Source organism: Neoarius graeffei, chromosome 16, assembly GCF_027579695.1.
Source record: "Neoarius graeffei isolate fNeoGra1 chromosome 16, fNeoGra1.pri, whole genome shotgun sequence".
Classification (NCBI taxonomy): Eukaryota; Metazoa; Chordata; class Actinopteri; order Siluriformes; family Ariidae; genus Neoarius; species Neoarius graeffei.
Window position 1 is genome coordinate 10,197,674 of NC_083584.1, and position 17,438 is coordinate 10,215,111.

The following is a 17,438-nucleotide window of genomic DNA, read 5'->3' on the forward strand; positions in this document are numbered from 1 at the left end:
AAGAATTTTGGTTTTACACAACACACACACACACACGCACACACACACACGCACATGCTCATGTTTCTCCTCATGATGCACTTGCCGTGTGTGTGTGTGTGTGTGTTTATGGTTAATCTGATTGATTTGTGAGCGCGGCCTTGATTTTTTACGACCAATCTATTTTTCACATCCATGAGATCAATGTGCGGAGAGGGCGGAGTGCTGGGAGGATCAAAGTAAATCCTCTTAAAGAGGCACACACACACACACACACACACACAGCCTGGCTGTGTTCCCTATAAACACGCAGTACAATCTGTCAGTTGTATCAGAGTCTCAGCGGGAGTCGCATTAGCTCCAATAAAGCAGTGCGTCTCTGTTCTTTTCTTCATTTCAGCCCTGGGGCAAGTGCATGCTCCGACACTGACAACACACACACACACACACACGCACACACACACACAGACATGCGCGCACACACACACACACACACACACACACACAATTTATTTCATTAGGCAAATGAGATGTGTAAGGGCCTGCGGCACAAACCACTGAGTCACTGCTAGTGTCCTCTCTCTCTCTCTCTCTCTCTCTTTCTCTCTCCATCTCTGACTCTCTCTCTCCATCTCTCTTTTTCTCTGTCTCTCTCCATCTTGCTCTCTCCATCTCTCTCTCCATCTCTGACTCTCTCTCCATCTCTCTCTCCATCTCTTTCTCCCCATTTGTCTCTCCATCTCTCCATTTCTGACTGTCTCTCCATCTCTGACTCTCTCTCCATTTCTGACTCTGTCTCTCTCTCTCCATCTCTCTCTCTCTCTCTCTCTCCATTTCTGACTCTCTCTCCATCTCTCTCTCTCTCTCTCTCTCTCTCTCTCTCTCTCCATTTCTGTCTCTCTCTCCACTTCTGACTGCCTCTCTCTCCATCTCTCTCTCCATCTTTCTCTGTCTCCATCTCTTTCTCCCCATTTGTCTCTCCATCTCTCTCTCTCTCCATTTCTGACTGTCTCTCCATATCTCTCTCTCTCCATTTCTGACTGTCTCTCCATCTCTGACTCTCTCTCTCCATTTCTGACTCTGTCTCTCTCTCTCCATCTGTCTCTCTCTCCATTTCTGACTGTCTCTCTCTGTCTCTCTCTCAATCGCTGTCTCTCTCTCTCCATTTCTGACTCTGTCTCTCTCTCTCTCCATCTCTGTCTCTCTCCATTTCTGACTCTGTCTCTCTGTGTCTCTCTCTCCATTTATCTCTCTCTCTCCCTCTCTCTCTCTCTCTCTCTCTCTCTCCACTTCTGACTGTCTCTCTCTCCATCTCTGTCTCTCCATCTCTCTCTCTCCATCTTGCTCTCTCTGACCCCCCCCGTATGTGGGCGTGGCAGTGAGGCTCTCGGGGCCGTTTGCAGCACGTCGTCTCCATCCTGCGACCCTAAACACCTAAAAACAGAGAAAAGCAGGAAATGGATGAAATGGCTCTGGTTTCTGCTTTTCTTTCTCTCCGTGTCACAGTGAAACGTTTCCTTTGCTGTCTGTTGTTTAAAATGAGTGCAGCGTGAAATGAACCACATCTGAGAATGAGAGATTTACATAGAGAGGAAAAACAACAACAACAACAAGATCGAACGAGTGAAGAAACAGTTTTAATAATCCTGAATCAAAGAATCGAATTAACATTCACTTTTTCTCTTTCTCTTTTTTCTTCTCTCTTTTTCTTTTCCTCACTCTCTCTGCCCTCTTACTCCTATTTCTCTTCCTCTCCTACTCTTTTTCTTTTCCCTTCTGTCTTCCTCTCTCTCTCAATTCCTTCCTCTTTCCCTTTCTCTCTCTCTCTCTCACTTCCTGTTTTCATTCTTTATTTTGCTATCTCTCTTCTACTTTCTTTTCTACTTTGCCCTCTCTCTCTGTCTCTCTCTCCCTCTCTCTCTCAGGTTGGTCCCTGCCCCTGCAGGCTGTTGACCCCCGCAGGTCGTCTTGCCCCTCCGTCCCGTTGCCCCATCATGGCTGTGGCTCTCTGGTTGCTGTGTACCTGCGCCGTCACCCTCAGTAACATCGCCCCCTCTGCTCAAGGTGAGTACTGCGTCCTGTTCACACTGACACTAAAACCCTCTCGCCCTGCGCTCACGGACGGCCGCGTACCAACTGGCGCCATATGTGTACAATTCCCCTAAATTTGTCACGCAACGTGGGGGCAGGCGCTGTGTACAAACTCACGCCGAGCGCCTGTGTGTGTGTGTGTGTGTTGTAGATGTTTGTGTGTATCAGCAGGAGCGGCTTTGCTAACGGGGGTGTAGTTAAGCCTGCAAAGGGCGGAGGATCGAAGCAGGTCACAGAGCCACAGTGGCCGAGCGCAGACACTAACACACCATCTGCTGAGAGAGAGGGAGAGACAGAGGGAGAGACAGAGAGAGGGAGAGAGAGAGACAGACAGACAGATGGAGAGACACAGAGAGAGAGGGAGAGACAGAGAGAGAGAGGGAGAGAGAGAGACAGACAGACAGATGGAGAGACACAGAGAGAGAGGGAGAGACAGAGAGAGAGACAGAGACGGAGAGAGAGAGAGAGACAGAGAGAGAGAGAGACGGAGAGAGAGAGAGACAGACAGATGGAGAGAGGGAGAGAGAGATGGAGAGAGAGAGATGGAGAGACACAGAGAGAGAGGGAGAGACAGAGAGAGAGACAGAGAGAGAGAGAGACGGAGAGAGAGAGAGAGACAGACAGATGGAGAGAGGGAGAGAGAGAGATGGAGAGAGAGATGGAGAGACACAGAGAGAGAGGGAGAGACAGAGAGAGAGAGAGACAGAGGGAGAGAGGGAGAGAGAGACGGAGAGAGAGAGAGACAGACAGACAGATGGAGAGACAGAGAGAGAGGGAGAGAGAGAGACGGCGAGAGAGAGACAGACAGACAGATGGAGAGACACACAGAGAGAGGGAGAGAGAGAGAGACAGAGAGAGGGAGAGACAGAGAGAGAGAGACAGACACAGAGAGAGAGAGAGAGAGAGAGATTACGTGAGTGAGTGAGTGAGTGAGTGAGTGAGTGAGTGAGTGAGTGAGTGAGTGAGTGAGAACTTCAGTTTTGGATCTGAAACTCTTGGAAGCAGCTCTTTAAGTTTTACCTCCGTTTCAGTAAATTCTGAGAAACTCGAGAGGGAAAAAAGAAAAAAAAAAACAGTTCATGTGTGCCACCAAGTATCCGACCAATCAGAGCAAAGAGTTTTCTCTGCTCAGCTGTCAATCATCTTCATCCCGAATTCAGAAAGCACCAGCACCAGTGTTCAGATGTTCTGGCATGTGTGTGTGTGTGTGTGTGTGTGTCTTTGAAAGTAATCATATCTGTTTGACATTTTGAGTTTTGAAACGACTCTCACGAGATCACTGACTGCACCTTTAATCATTTTGGAAATTCTTTTTTTTTTTTAGTTTCCAAATTGTCATTAGTTTTTGTTAATAATAAGGACCCTGGTGTGTGTGTGTGTGTGTGTGTGTGTATGAGAGAGAGAGATATGAATATGCAGCAGTATGTAATGAGCAGTGTGTGTGTGTGTGTGTGTAGCTGGCGCTGTTGCACCGTTTGCTTGTCCAGGTGTGTTTGTGGCTCTTGCTCATGCCGAGTTTAATTTGCCAGCGCTCCTGAATTGATGTGTGTGTTCACTGTTCCAATGGACACACTTGGCCCCTGGCATCAGACTGTTTCATCAGAGCACACTGCGTGTGTGTGTGTGTGTGTGTGTGTGTGTTTGTGTGTGTGTGTGTGTGTTTGTGTGTTTTTCCAGCAGTATTAATAATGCATTAATAATCAATTGTGTGTTATCAAGTGCTAACACATGCAGCCTGCAGAATTAGTGAAGCTTCAGATGAGCTACGGGATCATTGATCACACACACACACACACACACACACACACACACACACACACACACACGGACCGGCTGTTAGTCAAAGCATAGGAAATTTCTGTTCCCTTTGTGCCTTTTTCTGTGTGTGTGTGTGTGTGTCAGGCTCAGTCAAATAGGCGTGGCCTAAATGTCAGTCTCAATTAAGGAGGTGTGGCTTCTGTGCCTGTCAGTTAATAGAGGCATGGCCACAGTGCCAGTCAGTGAAGGAGGTGTGGCCTGTGTATCTGTCAGTGAAAGAGGTGTGGCCTGTGTGTCTGTTAGTGTCAGTGAAGGGGGTGTGGCCTGTGTATCTGTCAGTGTCAGTGAAGGAGGTGTGGCCTGTGTGTCTGTCAGTGTCAGTGAAGGAGGTGTGGCCTGTGTATCTGTCAGTGAAAGAGGTGTGGCCTGTGTGTCTGTCAGTGTCAGTGAAGGAGGTGTGGCCTGTGTGTCTGTCAGTGTCAGTGAAGGAGGTGTGGCCTGTGTATCTGTCAGTGAAAGAGGTGTGGCCTGTGTGTCTGTCAGTGTCAGTGAAGGAGGTGTGGCCTGTGTATCTGTCAGTGAAAGAGGTGTGGCCTGTGTGTCTGTCAGTGTCAGTGAAGGAGGTGTGGCCTGTGTGTCTGTTAGTGTCAGTGAAGGAGGTGTGGCCTGTGTATCTGGCCTGTGTGTCTGTCAGTGAAAGAGGTGTGGCCTGTGTGTCTGTCAGTGTCAGTGAAGGAGGTGTGGCCTGTGTGTCTGTCAGTGAAGGAGGCATGGCCTGTGTGTCTGTCAGTGTCAGTGAAGGAGGTGTGGCCTGTGTATCTGTCAGTGAAGGAGGTGTGGCCTGTGTGTTTGTCAGTGAAGGAGGTGTGGCCTGTGTGTCTGTCAGTGTCAGTGAAGGAGGTGTGGCCTGTGTATCTGTCAGTGTCAGTGAAGGAGGTGTGGCCTGTGTGTCTGTCAGTGAAGGAGGCGTGGCCTGTGTGTCTGTCAGTGTCAGTGAAGGAGGTGTGGCCTGTGTGTCTGTCAGTGAAGGAGGCATGGCCTGTGTGTCTGTCAGTGTCAGTGAAGGAGGTGTGGCCTGTGTATCTGTCAGTGAAGGAGGTGTGGCCTGTGTGTTTGTCAGTGAAGGAGGTGTGGCCTGTGTGTCTGTCAGTGTCAGTGAAGGAGGTGTGGCCTGTGTATCTGTCAGTGTCAGTGAAGGAGGTGTGGCCTGTGTGTCTGTCAGTGAAGGAGGCGTGGCCTGTGTGTCTGTCAGTGTCAGTGAAGGTGGTGTGGCCTGTGTATCTGTTGGTGTCAGTGAAGGAGGTGTGGCCTGTGTGTTTGTCAGTGAAGGAGGTGTGGCCTGTGTGTCTGTCAGTGTCAGTGAAGGAGGTGTGGCCTGTGTGTCTGTCAGTGTCAGTGAAGGAGGCGTGGCCCGTGTGTCTGTCAGTGTCAGTGAAGGAGGTGTGGCCTGTGTGTTTCAGTGAAGGAGGCATGGCCTGTGTGTCTGTCAGTGTCAGTGAAGGAGGTGTGGCCTGTGTGTTTGTCAGTGAAGGAGGCATGGTCTGTGTGTCTGTCAGTGTCAGTGAAGGAGGTGTGGCCTGTGTGTCTGTCAGTGTTAGTGAAGGAGGCGTGGCCCGTGTGTCTGTCAGTGAAGGAGGTGTGGCCTGTGTGTCTGTCAGTGAAGGAGGCGTGGCCTGTGTGTCTGTCAGTGTCAGTCCTAGTGAAGGAGGCGTGGTCTATTTGTTTATTATCCCCAGGGAAGAAGGCGTGGCCTCTGTACCTCTGTATTTTTCTTTAATTAAAACAGAGCGGTTGCAATGTAATGAATGAAATGATTTCTCAGCTGTAGTGTAATGAATCGCTGTCTGTTCTAAATTCATCTTTCACACATCACATCATGGCTGACATAGCGAGACAGCACACTCACACACACGCACTCACACACACACACACACGCACACACACACACACACACAATGTAACACTGTTTTGTGTGATTTCCGACACCTTTCACAGCAGGAGTCACTGCGGGCTTCGGTCCCGTGATGACTGCAGTGGATGTGAGTCGTGTTCGAGTCGTTCTTTCGGTCCCGAGGCTTCTCTGAGGCACACGTTCAGGTCCAGGTTCTGCTCCCTGGACGTGCAGCGCAACGCTCTTCTTGGAATCACACAGTGTCATTGTGACTGGCTCTGCTTTGGAACAGACAGCATAAATAAATGTGTATAAATAATGACACCCCCTCTATTTCAGTTTTAAACAATCCTCACCTAATATTCTCATTGTGTGATTTTCCCCATTGTTTCTGCGCAGCGTGTAATTACTGTCGAGGCTCATCAGAACCCAACGTGGTCCTCCTCGGGAACGCCGAGAACGTAGACAAGACAAACACACAGCGAGCTGAACGAGGGTTTAATACACTGCCCCACGGGGTGATACACTCATGTTAACAGGTTATCGGATTATACAGTGGCCTAAAATACTGTGTGTGTGTGTGTGTGTGTGTGTGTGTGCTGACAGAATGAACTATTTTGGAATATTTAAGGGTAATCCATCTTAATTTATCTTTAACCTCCATAAAAGGTTCTACTTTTAGTCACCAGGCATCAACTGTTTTGCTACATGACTTGCGCCACTTGATTTAATGCTTTCTTGCGTAAAAGATTTGAAAACGTGTGCAGGTCCTCCATTTCTTTATGACTTAAATTTGCATGTCATATGAATTTGGACTCATCATAGGAATCGATCTTTCTTTCCAAGTTTTATTTTTCTCCATAAATACAATTTTAATGACATATTTATTATGGTTTTTATACTAGGCGTATCAGACGCTCGCTGGCCATGCTGTGAAAATTGTACATCCAGATGCTCATCTGAGTTTCCAAATCTGTCATCGCTTAACTCTTGAAGATTTTCTATCATGAATACAATCATAAAAAAAAAAAACGTATAATCTCTGCTTTCTAAAGAAATGTATCTGGTTAAGATCTGTTCAGGACTTTGGGAGGAACGGCAGGTTGAAGTCGGTACAGCAGAGTAAAAACTCTGCTCGCGGGACGTCGAGAAACTGCCCGTGCTTTTCTTTTTGAGTCACGGGAAAGCGGTCAGGCTCTCTCTCTCTCTCTCTCTCTCTCTCTCTCTCTCTTTTCTGATCGGTTTCCGACTGGATTACTCATCAATATCAATCAGATCACTTTTATAGGGATGTTCTCTCGCTCGCACTGTTTCTGATGAAGGATTCAGCAAAATGTTCTGATTCACGGGAGACTTTGAAGTGAGTTTTCATCGCTTTACCTACTTATTTTTTCAAATCAAACCAATTCATGTAAATAAATAAGTAGTTTAGAATATAACTGGAGTTGTTTTGAAGAAAAATATTGAGATCTTAGTGTTCAGAATGAGATTTAAAAAAACCCAGAAGTCAGAAAAGCGAGTGTCAGTTTCCGTTCAGTTAATGTGAATTGTTTATTGGATGTGGATCAGACAGTTTTTTCGAGGTTCGCCTTGAAAGCTGTGAATATTAATCAAAATAATCATTTATATTTTTTCATATAAACACGAGTAGGCCTGACTGAGAAATACAAAGCTCTACAGAGCACAAAGAGGGGATTAGAAATAATCTTTTATTCCTTTTTTATTGACTGTACCGATTTAACATTTTACCTAATTAGCATAATTAGTACTCATTAAATACTAATTTGAATACTTTGTTTTTATTAATTTTTCAAACTTTGTATTCAGTATGCAATCATCTATGTTCCTGCCAATTTCCATGTAAATATCTTGAAAAATAGAAAAGTTATGAAGAAAAAGCATTTGATCTCATTGGCTAACGAGGCCCATTTTGGACCGTGTGACCCTCAGACAGAATATTACGGCAGGTTTATAAAAAATGAGACGTTTATTTTTTTCAATCTTTGATTTGTAATATCTCAAGAACGGATAAACACATTTTAATTCTGTAAAAAAGTATGTTGTTCTGCATTCAGTTCTGAATTCAGTGAGAGCAGGTGCAAGCAATTTGGACTGAATTTGAATTTTCCCCTGATATGCCGACTGTATCGTAAAACCCATCAGCGCACGCGACTCCCAGGAGAATCCCTCGCTCGCAGCAAACTGAGAGAGAAATCTCAGTTCAAATCTCACTGGCTGCTGAAATCGTCTCTCTGTGTTACAGAAGAAACGAACAATAAAATACAGTGAAGGAACACAAGAGAACTGGGGGAGAGAGAGAAGGAAAGAAAGAGAAGATAGAAGAGAAAAAGTAGAGGATAAGGAAAGAGGAGAGTGATGAAGGAGAGAGAGAAAGAGGGAATGAGGGAGAAGTGAGAGTGAAACATGGAGAGAGAGAGAGAGAATAGGGTGAGAGAAGAGAGAGAAATGGAGAAAAGAGAAAAGAGTGAGTGATGATGAGGGAAGAAAATGAATAGAGCGAGTGAAGGATGGAAGAGGTGAGGGAAAAGAAAGGAAGCGGTGGGAATGAAAAGAGAGAACAGGAGAGAGAGAGAAATTAAGAAAACGAGTGAGAAAGGATGATGAAGAGGCAGGAAAGAGAGAGATGAAGAAAATGAGTGAGAAAGGATGATGAAGAGGCAGGAAAGAGAGAGAGAGAGATGAAGAAAACGAGTGAAAGGATGATGAAGAGACAGGAAAGAGAGAGAGAGAGATGAAGAAAACGAGTGAAAGGATGATGAAGAGGCAGGAAAGAGAGAGAGATGAAGAAAACGAGTGAAAGGATGATGAAGAGGCAGGAAAGAGAGAGCGAGATGAAGAAAACGAGTGAAAGGATGATGAAGAGGCAGGAAAGAGAGAGCGAGATGAAGAAAACGAGTGAAAGGATGATGAAGAGGTAGGAAAGAGAGAGAGATGAAGAAAACGAGTGAGAAAGGATGATGAAGAGGCAGGAAAGAGAGAGAAGATGGTGAGAATGATTGAGAGAAAGAAAAGGATGATGAGGATGAAAGAGGGAGGGAATGTGAAGAGAGATTTATAAATACCCGTCTAATTTTCGCTGAAGTTGATTGGCTTGATTAAAACTGATTGCTGACGTCATCTGTTTTTCACTTTTATGAAGAGAAGAAACTCAAATCCTGACTTTCACCCCATCCCTCGCTCTCTCCCTCTCTCTATCTCTCCCTCTCTCTCCCTTTCTCTCCCTCTTTCTCTCCCCTCTCCCCTTTCTCTCTCTCTCCCTCTCTCCCCCCTCTCTCTCCCCTCTCTCCTTTTCTCTCCCTCTCCCCCTCTCTCTCCCCCTCTCTCCCTTTCTCTCCCTCTTTCTCTCCCCTCTCTCTCTCTCCCCCTTTCTCTCTCTCCCTCTCTCCCCCTTTCCCTCTCTCTCTCCCTCTCTCTTTCCCTCTCTCTCCCCCCTCTCTCCCTCTTTCTCTCTCTCCCTCTCTCTCTCCCCTCTCTCTCCCTTTCTCTCCCTCTTTCTCTTCTCTCTCTCTCTCCCCCTTTCTCTCCCCCCTCTCTCTCTCCCCCTTTCTCTCTCTCTCCCTCTCTCCCCCTTTCCCTCTCTCTCTCCCTCTCTCTTTCCCTCTCTCTCCCCCCTCTCTCCCTCTCTCTCTCCCCTCTCTCTCCCTTTCTCTCCCTCTTTCTCTCTCTCTCTCTCTCTCTCTCTCTCCCCCTTTCTCTCTCTCTCCCTCTTTCCCTCTCTCTCTCCCTCTCTCTTTCCCTCTCTCTCCCCCCTCTCTCCCTCTCCCCCTCTCTCCCTCTCTCTCCCCCTCCCTCTCTCCCCCTCCCTCCCTCTCTCTCCCCTCCCTCTCTCCCCCTCCCTCTCTCCCTCTCCTCTTCTTATCTTCACTCTGCTTATCCTCTCGTTTTCCCCCGATTGAAAGTGCAGCTGCTCTTCTCCTGTGTGAATGTTTGATGATGCGGCGTTTGTTTGGTCTCTGTGGACGCGGCGGCGGCGATGAGGCTCCTGAAGCTCGCAGGCCGCATTCACACACGCCTGGTAATGCAGCGCTGAAAAGCGCAGCACGCTGGAGAGGCGCAATCAGGCCCAGGATGGAGTCTCAAGAGCTCCGAGAAGCTCTGAGTGTGTGAGTGAGTGTGTGTGTGAGTGTGTGTGTGTGAGAGTGTGTGTGTGAGTGAGTGTGAGTGAGTGTGTGTGTGTGAGTGAGTGTGTGTGAGAGTGTGAGTGTGTGTGTGTGTGTGTGTGAGAGAGTGTGTGTGTGTGTGTGTGTGAGAGTGTGTTTTTATTCACACAGCTCCAGTCAGTCAAATGCCACTCTCCCTCTATCCGGCTCCGCCCCCTCTCTTCCTCTATTTACTGTCGTCTGTCATTCCGCCACGTCCGCTTCTCAACACATCCGTCTCTCTTTTCCTCTTCCTACTCATCTCTCTTTACATTCCCTCCCTCTTTCATCCTCTTCATCATACTTTTCTTCCTCTTTCTCTCATTCTCACTATATTCTCTCTCTCTCTCTCTGTCTCTCTCTCCTGCCTCTTCATCATCCTTTCTCTCACTTGTTTTCCTCATTTCTCTCTTTCTCATCTGTCGATGTATTTTTCCTCCATCTTGCTTTTCTTCATCTCCTCATCATTTTCTTCCTCTTTCACTGACATTCTCACATTATTCTCTCTCTCGCTCTCTCACTTTCATTGCTTTCTCCCCTGTTCTCTCTTTTCATTCCCACCACTTCCTTTCTTTCCCTCACTTCTTTCTTTCTTTCTTTCTTTCTTTCTTTCTTTCTTTCTTTCTTTCTTTCTTTCTTTCTTTCTTTCTTTCTTTCTCCCTCGCCTCTTCTATATTTTATTCTTACCATATTCTCTCCCTCTTTTTTCTTGCCTCTTCATCATCCTTTCTCTCACTCATTTTCTTTATCTCTCTCTCTCTCTCTTTTTTGCTTTCTCTCCTGGTTATTTTTCTTTCATCTTGCTTTTCCTCACCCCTCATCCTCTTTCTCTGACATTCTCACATTGTTTCTCTCTCTCTCACTCTCTTCATTTCTACTGCTTCCTTTCTTTTCCCTCACCTCTTCTATCCTTCTTTCACTCTATTCATTTTCTTCCCTCATCATCACTCACTCTTTTCCCTTGTTTTCTTCATCTCTCTCTCTTTCTTCATCATCCTTTCTCTCACTTGTTTTCTTCATCTCTCTTTCTTCATCATCCTTTCTCTCACTCATTTTCTTCATTTATCTCTCTCTCCCCTGTTCTCTCTTTTCATTCTCACTGCTTCCTTTCTTTTCCCTCACCTCTTCCATCCTTCACGCACTTTATTCATTTTCTTCCCTCATCATCACTCACTCTTTTCTCGTTTTCTCCATTTCTCTCTCTTCTCTCACCCTATTCCCTCTCTCTCTCTCTGTGTTTCACTCTTTCACTTCTCCCTCATTCCCTCTTTCTCTCTCTCTCTCCTTCATTACTCTCTTTCTTCATCCTCTACTTTTTCTCTGCTTCTCTTTTCTCTTTCTTTCTCCCCAGTTCTCTTGTGTTCCTTCACTGTATTTTATTCCACTTCTATCTATCTATCTATCTATCTATCTATCTATCTATCTATCTATCTATCTATCTATCTATCTATCTATCTATCTATCTTTCTACTCATTTCATCTTTTTCCTCTGCCCCTCTCCTGTTCTATGACTCCTATTTTCACTCTCTCTCATAACCTCCATCTCTCCTTCATCTTTCTCCCTCTCGCTCTCTTTTTCTTTTCTTCACGCTTTCACTCCCTCACTTTTCTTCCTCTCTCACTTGCTTGTCTTCCCTTTTCACCGTCTCTCCCTTTAGCTTTATCCCCCCTTCCCCTTTCTCTTCTTTTTCTCTCCCTCATTTCTTCTCTCTTCTCTCTCTCCGTAACTTACATTCATCTCTACACACACACACACACACACACACACACACACACACACACACACACAGAGGCATAGATAAAGATAAGGACAGCTGGTGTGTGTGTGTGTGTGTGTGTGTGTGTGTTGATGTTTTTCACCACTGAGGTGGAAGTGAACCTCTGTGACCTGCCTGTCGTCAAGATGGCTGCCGAGTGCACTTGGTCCTGGATGTTCTCCATCCTCCTTCCCTTTCTCACGCTCTTATCTCTCTCTCTCTTTTGCTCTCTCTCTCTCTCTCTCTCTTTTGCTATGTCGCTCTCCTTGCTCTCTCTCCTCTCTCTCGCTCTCTCTCTGTTGAAAGTGTGTGTCTGAGAGCTGGGGATCACAGGCAGGTCTGAGAGAGGGAAAGGTTAATGGATGGCCTTTGAATATACATTGGGACAGAAGGCTGGGGGGCGGAGTCGGCGGCGGGGGTTTCTTTGAAGTTGCAACAGACGCCTATTCTGCACTGTCTGAGTGTGTGTGTGTGTGTGTGTGTGTGTGGTCTGAACACTCAGGAGAGACTTCCATCATGTCTGTGGACAGAGTGTGGAGTCTCTGAGAGTCCTCAAGTGTAGAGACGTGTCAATCAGTGGTGTGACGGTGAGAACCACAGCGTACGGTTTCTGAAATCACGCGTGAAGAATCCTGACGATGCCCAGGGGAGCAACGTAACCCGGAACACTTGTGCGACGTGAGCAGGAGAAGCTTGTGAAGATATTTATATTTTGCTTAGACACGCCACATAAACACCCAACAAAGCCTGGATTTCACTGTCGGTCCATTCGTCTGTGATTTCTCTCCATTTTTAATGTAACGTTAAAACTTGTAACGTTAAACTCCGTTTTACACTGAGTTTTAAAAATGGCGGTTGCCGGTGCTGCATTGGCTCGTGTTGGAACAATCAGCAGACACTTACAGTGGTGCTTGAAAGTTTGTGAACCCTTTAGACTTTTCTATATTTCTGCATAAATATGACCTAAAACATCATCAGATTTTCACACAAGTCCTAAAAGTAGATAAAGAGAACCCAGTTAAACAAATGAGACAAAAATATTATAGGTGGTCATTTATTTATTGAGGAAAATGATTCAATATTACATATCTGTGAGTGGCAAAAGTATGTGAACCTCTAGGATTAGCAGTTAATTTGAAGGTGAAATTATTAGAGTCAGGTGTTTTCAATCAATGGGATGACAATCAGGTGTGAGTGGGCACCCTGTTTTATTTAAAGAACAGGGATCTATCAAAGTCTGATCTTCACAACACATGTTTGTGGAAGTGTATCATGGCACGAACAAAGGAGATTTCTGAGGACCTCAGAAAAAGCGTTGTTGATGCTCATCAGGCTGGAAAAGGTTACAAAACCATCTCTAAAGAGTTTGGACTCCACCAATCCACAGTCAGACAGATTGTGTATAAATGGAGGAAATTCAAGACCATTGTTACCCTCCCCAGGAGTGGTTGACCAACAAAGATCACTCCAAGAGCAAGGCGCGTAATAGTCAGCGAGGTCACAAAGGACCCCAGGGTAACTTCTAAGCAACTGAAGGCCTCTCTCACATGGACTAATGTTAATGTTCATGAGTCCACCATCAGGAGAACACTGAACAACAATGGTGTGCATGGCAGGGTTGCAAGGAGAAAATCACTGCTCCCCAAAAAGAACATTGCTGCTCGTCTGCAGTTTGCTAAAGATCATGTGGACAAGCCAGAAGGCTATTGGAAAAATGTTTTGTGGATGGATGAGACCAAAATAGAACTTTCTGGTTTCAATGAGAAGCGTTATGTTTGAAGAAAGGAAAACACTGCATTCCAGCATAAGAACCTTATCCCATATGTCAAACATGGTGGATGTAGTATCATGGGTTGGGCCTGTTTTGCTGCATCTGGGCCAGGACGGCTTGCCATCATTGATGGAACAATAAATTCTGAATTATACCAGCAAATTCTAAAGGAAAATGTCAGGACATCTGTTCATGAACTGAATCTCAAGAGAAGGTGAGTCATGCAGCAAGACAACGACCCTAAGCACACAAGTCGTTCTACCAAAGAATGGTTAAAGAAGAATAAAGTTAATGTTTTGGAATGGCCAAATCAAAGTCCTGACCTTAATCCAATTCAAATGTTGTGGAAGGACCTGAAGCGAGCAGTTCATGTGAGGAAACCCACCAACATCCCAGAGTTGAAGCTGTTCTGTACGGAGGAACGGGCTAAAATTCCTCCAAGCCGGTGTGCAGGACTGATCAACAGTTACCAGAAATGTTTAGTTGCAGTTATTGCTGCACAAGGGGGTCACACCAGATACTGAAAGCAAAGGTTCACATACTTTTGCCAGTCACAGATATGTAATATTTAATCATTTTCCTCAATAAATAAATGACCAAGTATAATATTTTTGTCTCATTTGTTTAACTAGGTTCTCTTTATCTACTTTTAGGACTTGTATGTTTTAGGTCATATTTATGCAGAAATATAGAAAATTCTAAAGGGTTCACAAACTTTCAAGCACCACTGTACGTCCCTCCTGGTTCCTCTTGTCCTGGGAGAGAACCTGCTGTGCATGAGGAGTGAAAAAGCCCCTCGGTGCAGCGTTGTGAGACCTGTGATCGTGCTCAGTTCCTGCAGTGAGGACACATGGGAAAGGTGGAACTTCTCCAAGAGTTCTAAGAACTATGAAAATGTTCCTCCAGTCCGAAAGCTGAAAGGGCTTAATCTCATCTCATAAAGAGTCATAGTGACAGAGACTAGACCAGTGACCATAAACAGCAGTTGTGGTCTACCAGTGGATGTTAGTTGTCACGACAACGCAGTAAATGTTGTTAGTGAAAAATCACGAGAAGTGAACAAGAAAAGAAGCGATGTTGTGAAAATAGATATGAAAAAGAGACACAGTGATGAGATCAGCAAGATGGCGCCTGGTGGGAACAGAAAAAGATGATGTCCAAAAGAGACTCTGAGCGGAACGATGGAAGAAAGGGAAGGAAGTAGGCTGGGTGGGAGGGGCATACACTCTCTCTCTCTCTCTCTCTCTCTCTCTCTCTCCCGCTCTCTCTCTCTCTTTCTCACTCTCCCCCTCTCTCTCTCTCTCTCCTGTCAATCACAGTGAGATGAGACAATAAGGCGCATCTGTGAGCTGAAGTATGCAGAAGATGGTGGATAGCGCTTTCCTCCGAGTAGAGTAGACTGAAAACAGAAACATGTCAGGGACGTGGGTGTAGAGTCTCCCGAAAACTTTCTCAAATAAAAACACGGCTGCTTCAAACTCATAAGAAATAATAAATCTACAGAAAGAAAGAAGAAAGAAAGAAAGAAAGAAAGAAAGAAAGAATGTGTGGGTTTGTTCAGGTGTTAATTTAAAGAAAGAAAGAACGAAAGAAATACAGTGCGTCCAAATATATATATATATATATATATATATATATATATATATATATATATACACAGTGCCTTGCAAAAGTATTCATACCCCTTGAACTTTTTCACATTTTTCCACCTTACAACCACGAACTTAAAAGTTTGTTATTGAGATTTTATGTGATAGACCAACACAGAGTAGCACATAATTGTGAAGTGAAACGAAAATGATAAATGGTCTTCAAAAAATTTTAAACAAATAAAAATCTGAAAAATGTGATGTGCATTAGTATTCAGCCCTCCTGCATCAATACTTTGTAGAGCCACCTTTTGCTGCAATTACAGCTGCAAGTCTTTTGTGGTATGTCTCTACCAGCTTTGCACATCTAGACAATGAAATTTTTGCCCATTCTTCTTTGCAAAATAGCTCAAGCTCAGCCAGATTGGATGGAGAGCGTCTGTGAACAGCAATTTTCAAGTCTTGCCACAGATGCTCAATGGGATTTAGGTCTGGACTTTGACTGGGCCATTCTAACACAAGAATATTCTTTGATCTAAACCATTCCATTGTAGCTCTGGCTGTATGTTTAGGGTCATTGTCTTGCTGGAAGGTGAATCTCCTTCCCAGTCTCAAGTCTTTTGCAGCCTCCAACAGGTTTTCTTCCAGGATTGCCCTGTATTTAGCTCCATCCATCTTCCCATCAACTCTGACCAGCTTCCCTGTCCCTGCTGAAGAAAAGCATCCCCACAGCATGATGCTGCCACCACCATGTTTCACAGTGGGGATGGTATGTGCAGGGTGATGAGCAGTGTTAGTTTTCTGCCACACATAGCACTTTGCATTTAGGCCAAAAAGTTCAACTTTGGTCTCGTCTGACCAAAACACCTTCTTCCACATGTTTGCTGTGTCCCCTACATGGCTTCTGGCAAACTGCAAACGGGACTTCTTATGCCTGTCTTTCAACAATGGCTTTCTTCTTGCCACTCTTCCAAAAAGGCCAGATTTGTGGAGTGTACGACTTATAGTTGTCCTGTGCACAGATTCTCCCACCTGAGCTGTGGATTTCTGCAGCTCCTCCAGAGTGATCATGGGCCTCTTGGCTGCTTCTCTGACCAGTGCTCTCCTTGCTCGCTCTGTCAGTTTAGGTGGACGGCCATGTCTTGTTAGGTTTGCAGTTGTGCCATACTTTTTCCATTTTTGAATGATGGATTGAACAGTGCTTCTTGAGATGTTCAGAGCTTGGTATATTTTTTTAATAACCTAACTCTGCTTTAAACTTCTCCAGAACTTTATCCCTGACCTGTCTGGTGAGTTCTTTGGTCTTCATGATGCTGTTTGTTCTTCAGTGTTCTCTAACAAACCACTGAGGCCTTCACAGAACAAGTGTATTTATGCTGAGAGTAAATTACACACAGTAGGACTCTATTAACTAATTAGATGACTTCTGAAGGCAATTGATTGCACTGGATTGTATTTAGAGGTATCAGAGTACAGGGGGCTGAATACTAATGCACACCACATTTTTCAGATTTTTATTTGTTCAAAATTTTGAAGACCATTTATCATTTTCGTTTCACTTCACAATTATGTGCTACTCTGTGTTGGTCTATCACATAAAATCTCAATAAAAAACTTTTAAGTTCGTGGTTGTAAGGTGGAAAAATGTGAAAAAGTTCAAGGGGTATGAATACTTTTGCAAGGCACTGTATATATATATATATATATATATATATATATATAATCTTTACACTTTTGAGTTGAAACAGAAAGTTAAAAATGAACGACACTCATAGAGTTATTAACGAAGGCAATTTAGACACCTGAAAATCATTCATTCATTCATTCATTCATTCATTTATTTATTATTATCATCAACATTAGAAACGTTCCATAGTAAATCAGATCAGATAAAAATCTGATCCTTTGAGATCGGAGGGGAGTCGTAGAGACAATTTTATAATAAAAGAAAATGAAGACGAAGTGGCGCACGAGACATTATACAGATTATTACATTTAATTCAACAGATTTAGCATTTGCATGAAGATTAATGAGTCTATAATGTTATACAGACGAGTCTTAGGGGAGATAAAAAGGTTCTGTGGATCGTTGGAGAGTCGGCGTGTCAGAGAGTCGGCGTGTCAGAGAGTCGGCGTGTCAGAGAGTCGGCGTTTCAGAGAGTCGGAGTGTCAGAGAGTCGGAGTGTCAGAGAGTCGGAGTGTCAGAGAGTCGGAGCGTCAGAGATTTGGAGAGTCGGAGAGTCAGAGTGTCGGAGTGTTGGAGTGTCGGAGAGTCAGAGTGTCAGAGAGTCGGAGAGTCAGAGATTTGGAGAGTCGGAGAGTCAGAGTGTCGGAGTGTTGGAGTGTTGGAGTGTCGGAGAGTCAGAGTGTCGGAGTGTCGGAGTGTTGGAGTGTTGGAGTGTCGGAGAGTCAGAGTGTCGGAGTGTCGGAGTGTCGGAGAGT

The 17,438-nt window shown here is 44.9% G+C and overlaps 1 protein-coding gene across 1 annotated transcript in view; it reads left to right on the plus strand.

Moving 5' to 3' along the window:
* The first annotated feature begins 1,967 nt into the window (after window positions 1–1,967).
* Window positions 1,968–17,438, plus strand: part of adgrl1a (adhesion G protein-coupled receptor L1a) — a 370,320-nt gene continuing 354,849 nt past the window's right edge. Inside the window, exon 1 of the mRNA XM_060942476.1 lies at window positions 1,968–2,043. Within this exon, the coding sequence (XP_060798459.1) occupies window positions 1,974–2,043 (70 nt within the window). The 5' untranslated portion in view covers window positions 1,968–1,973. The remainder of the gene's footprint in view (window positions 2,044–17,438) is intronic.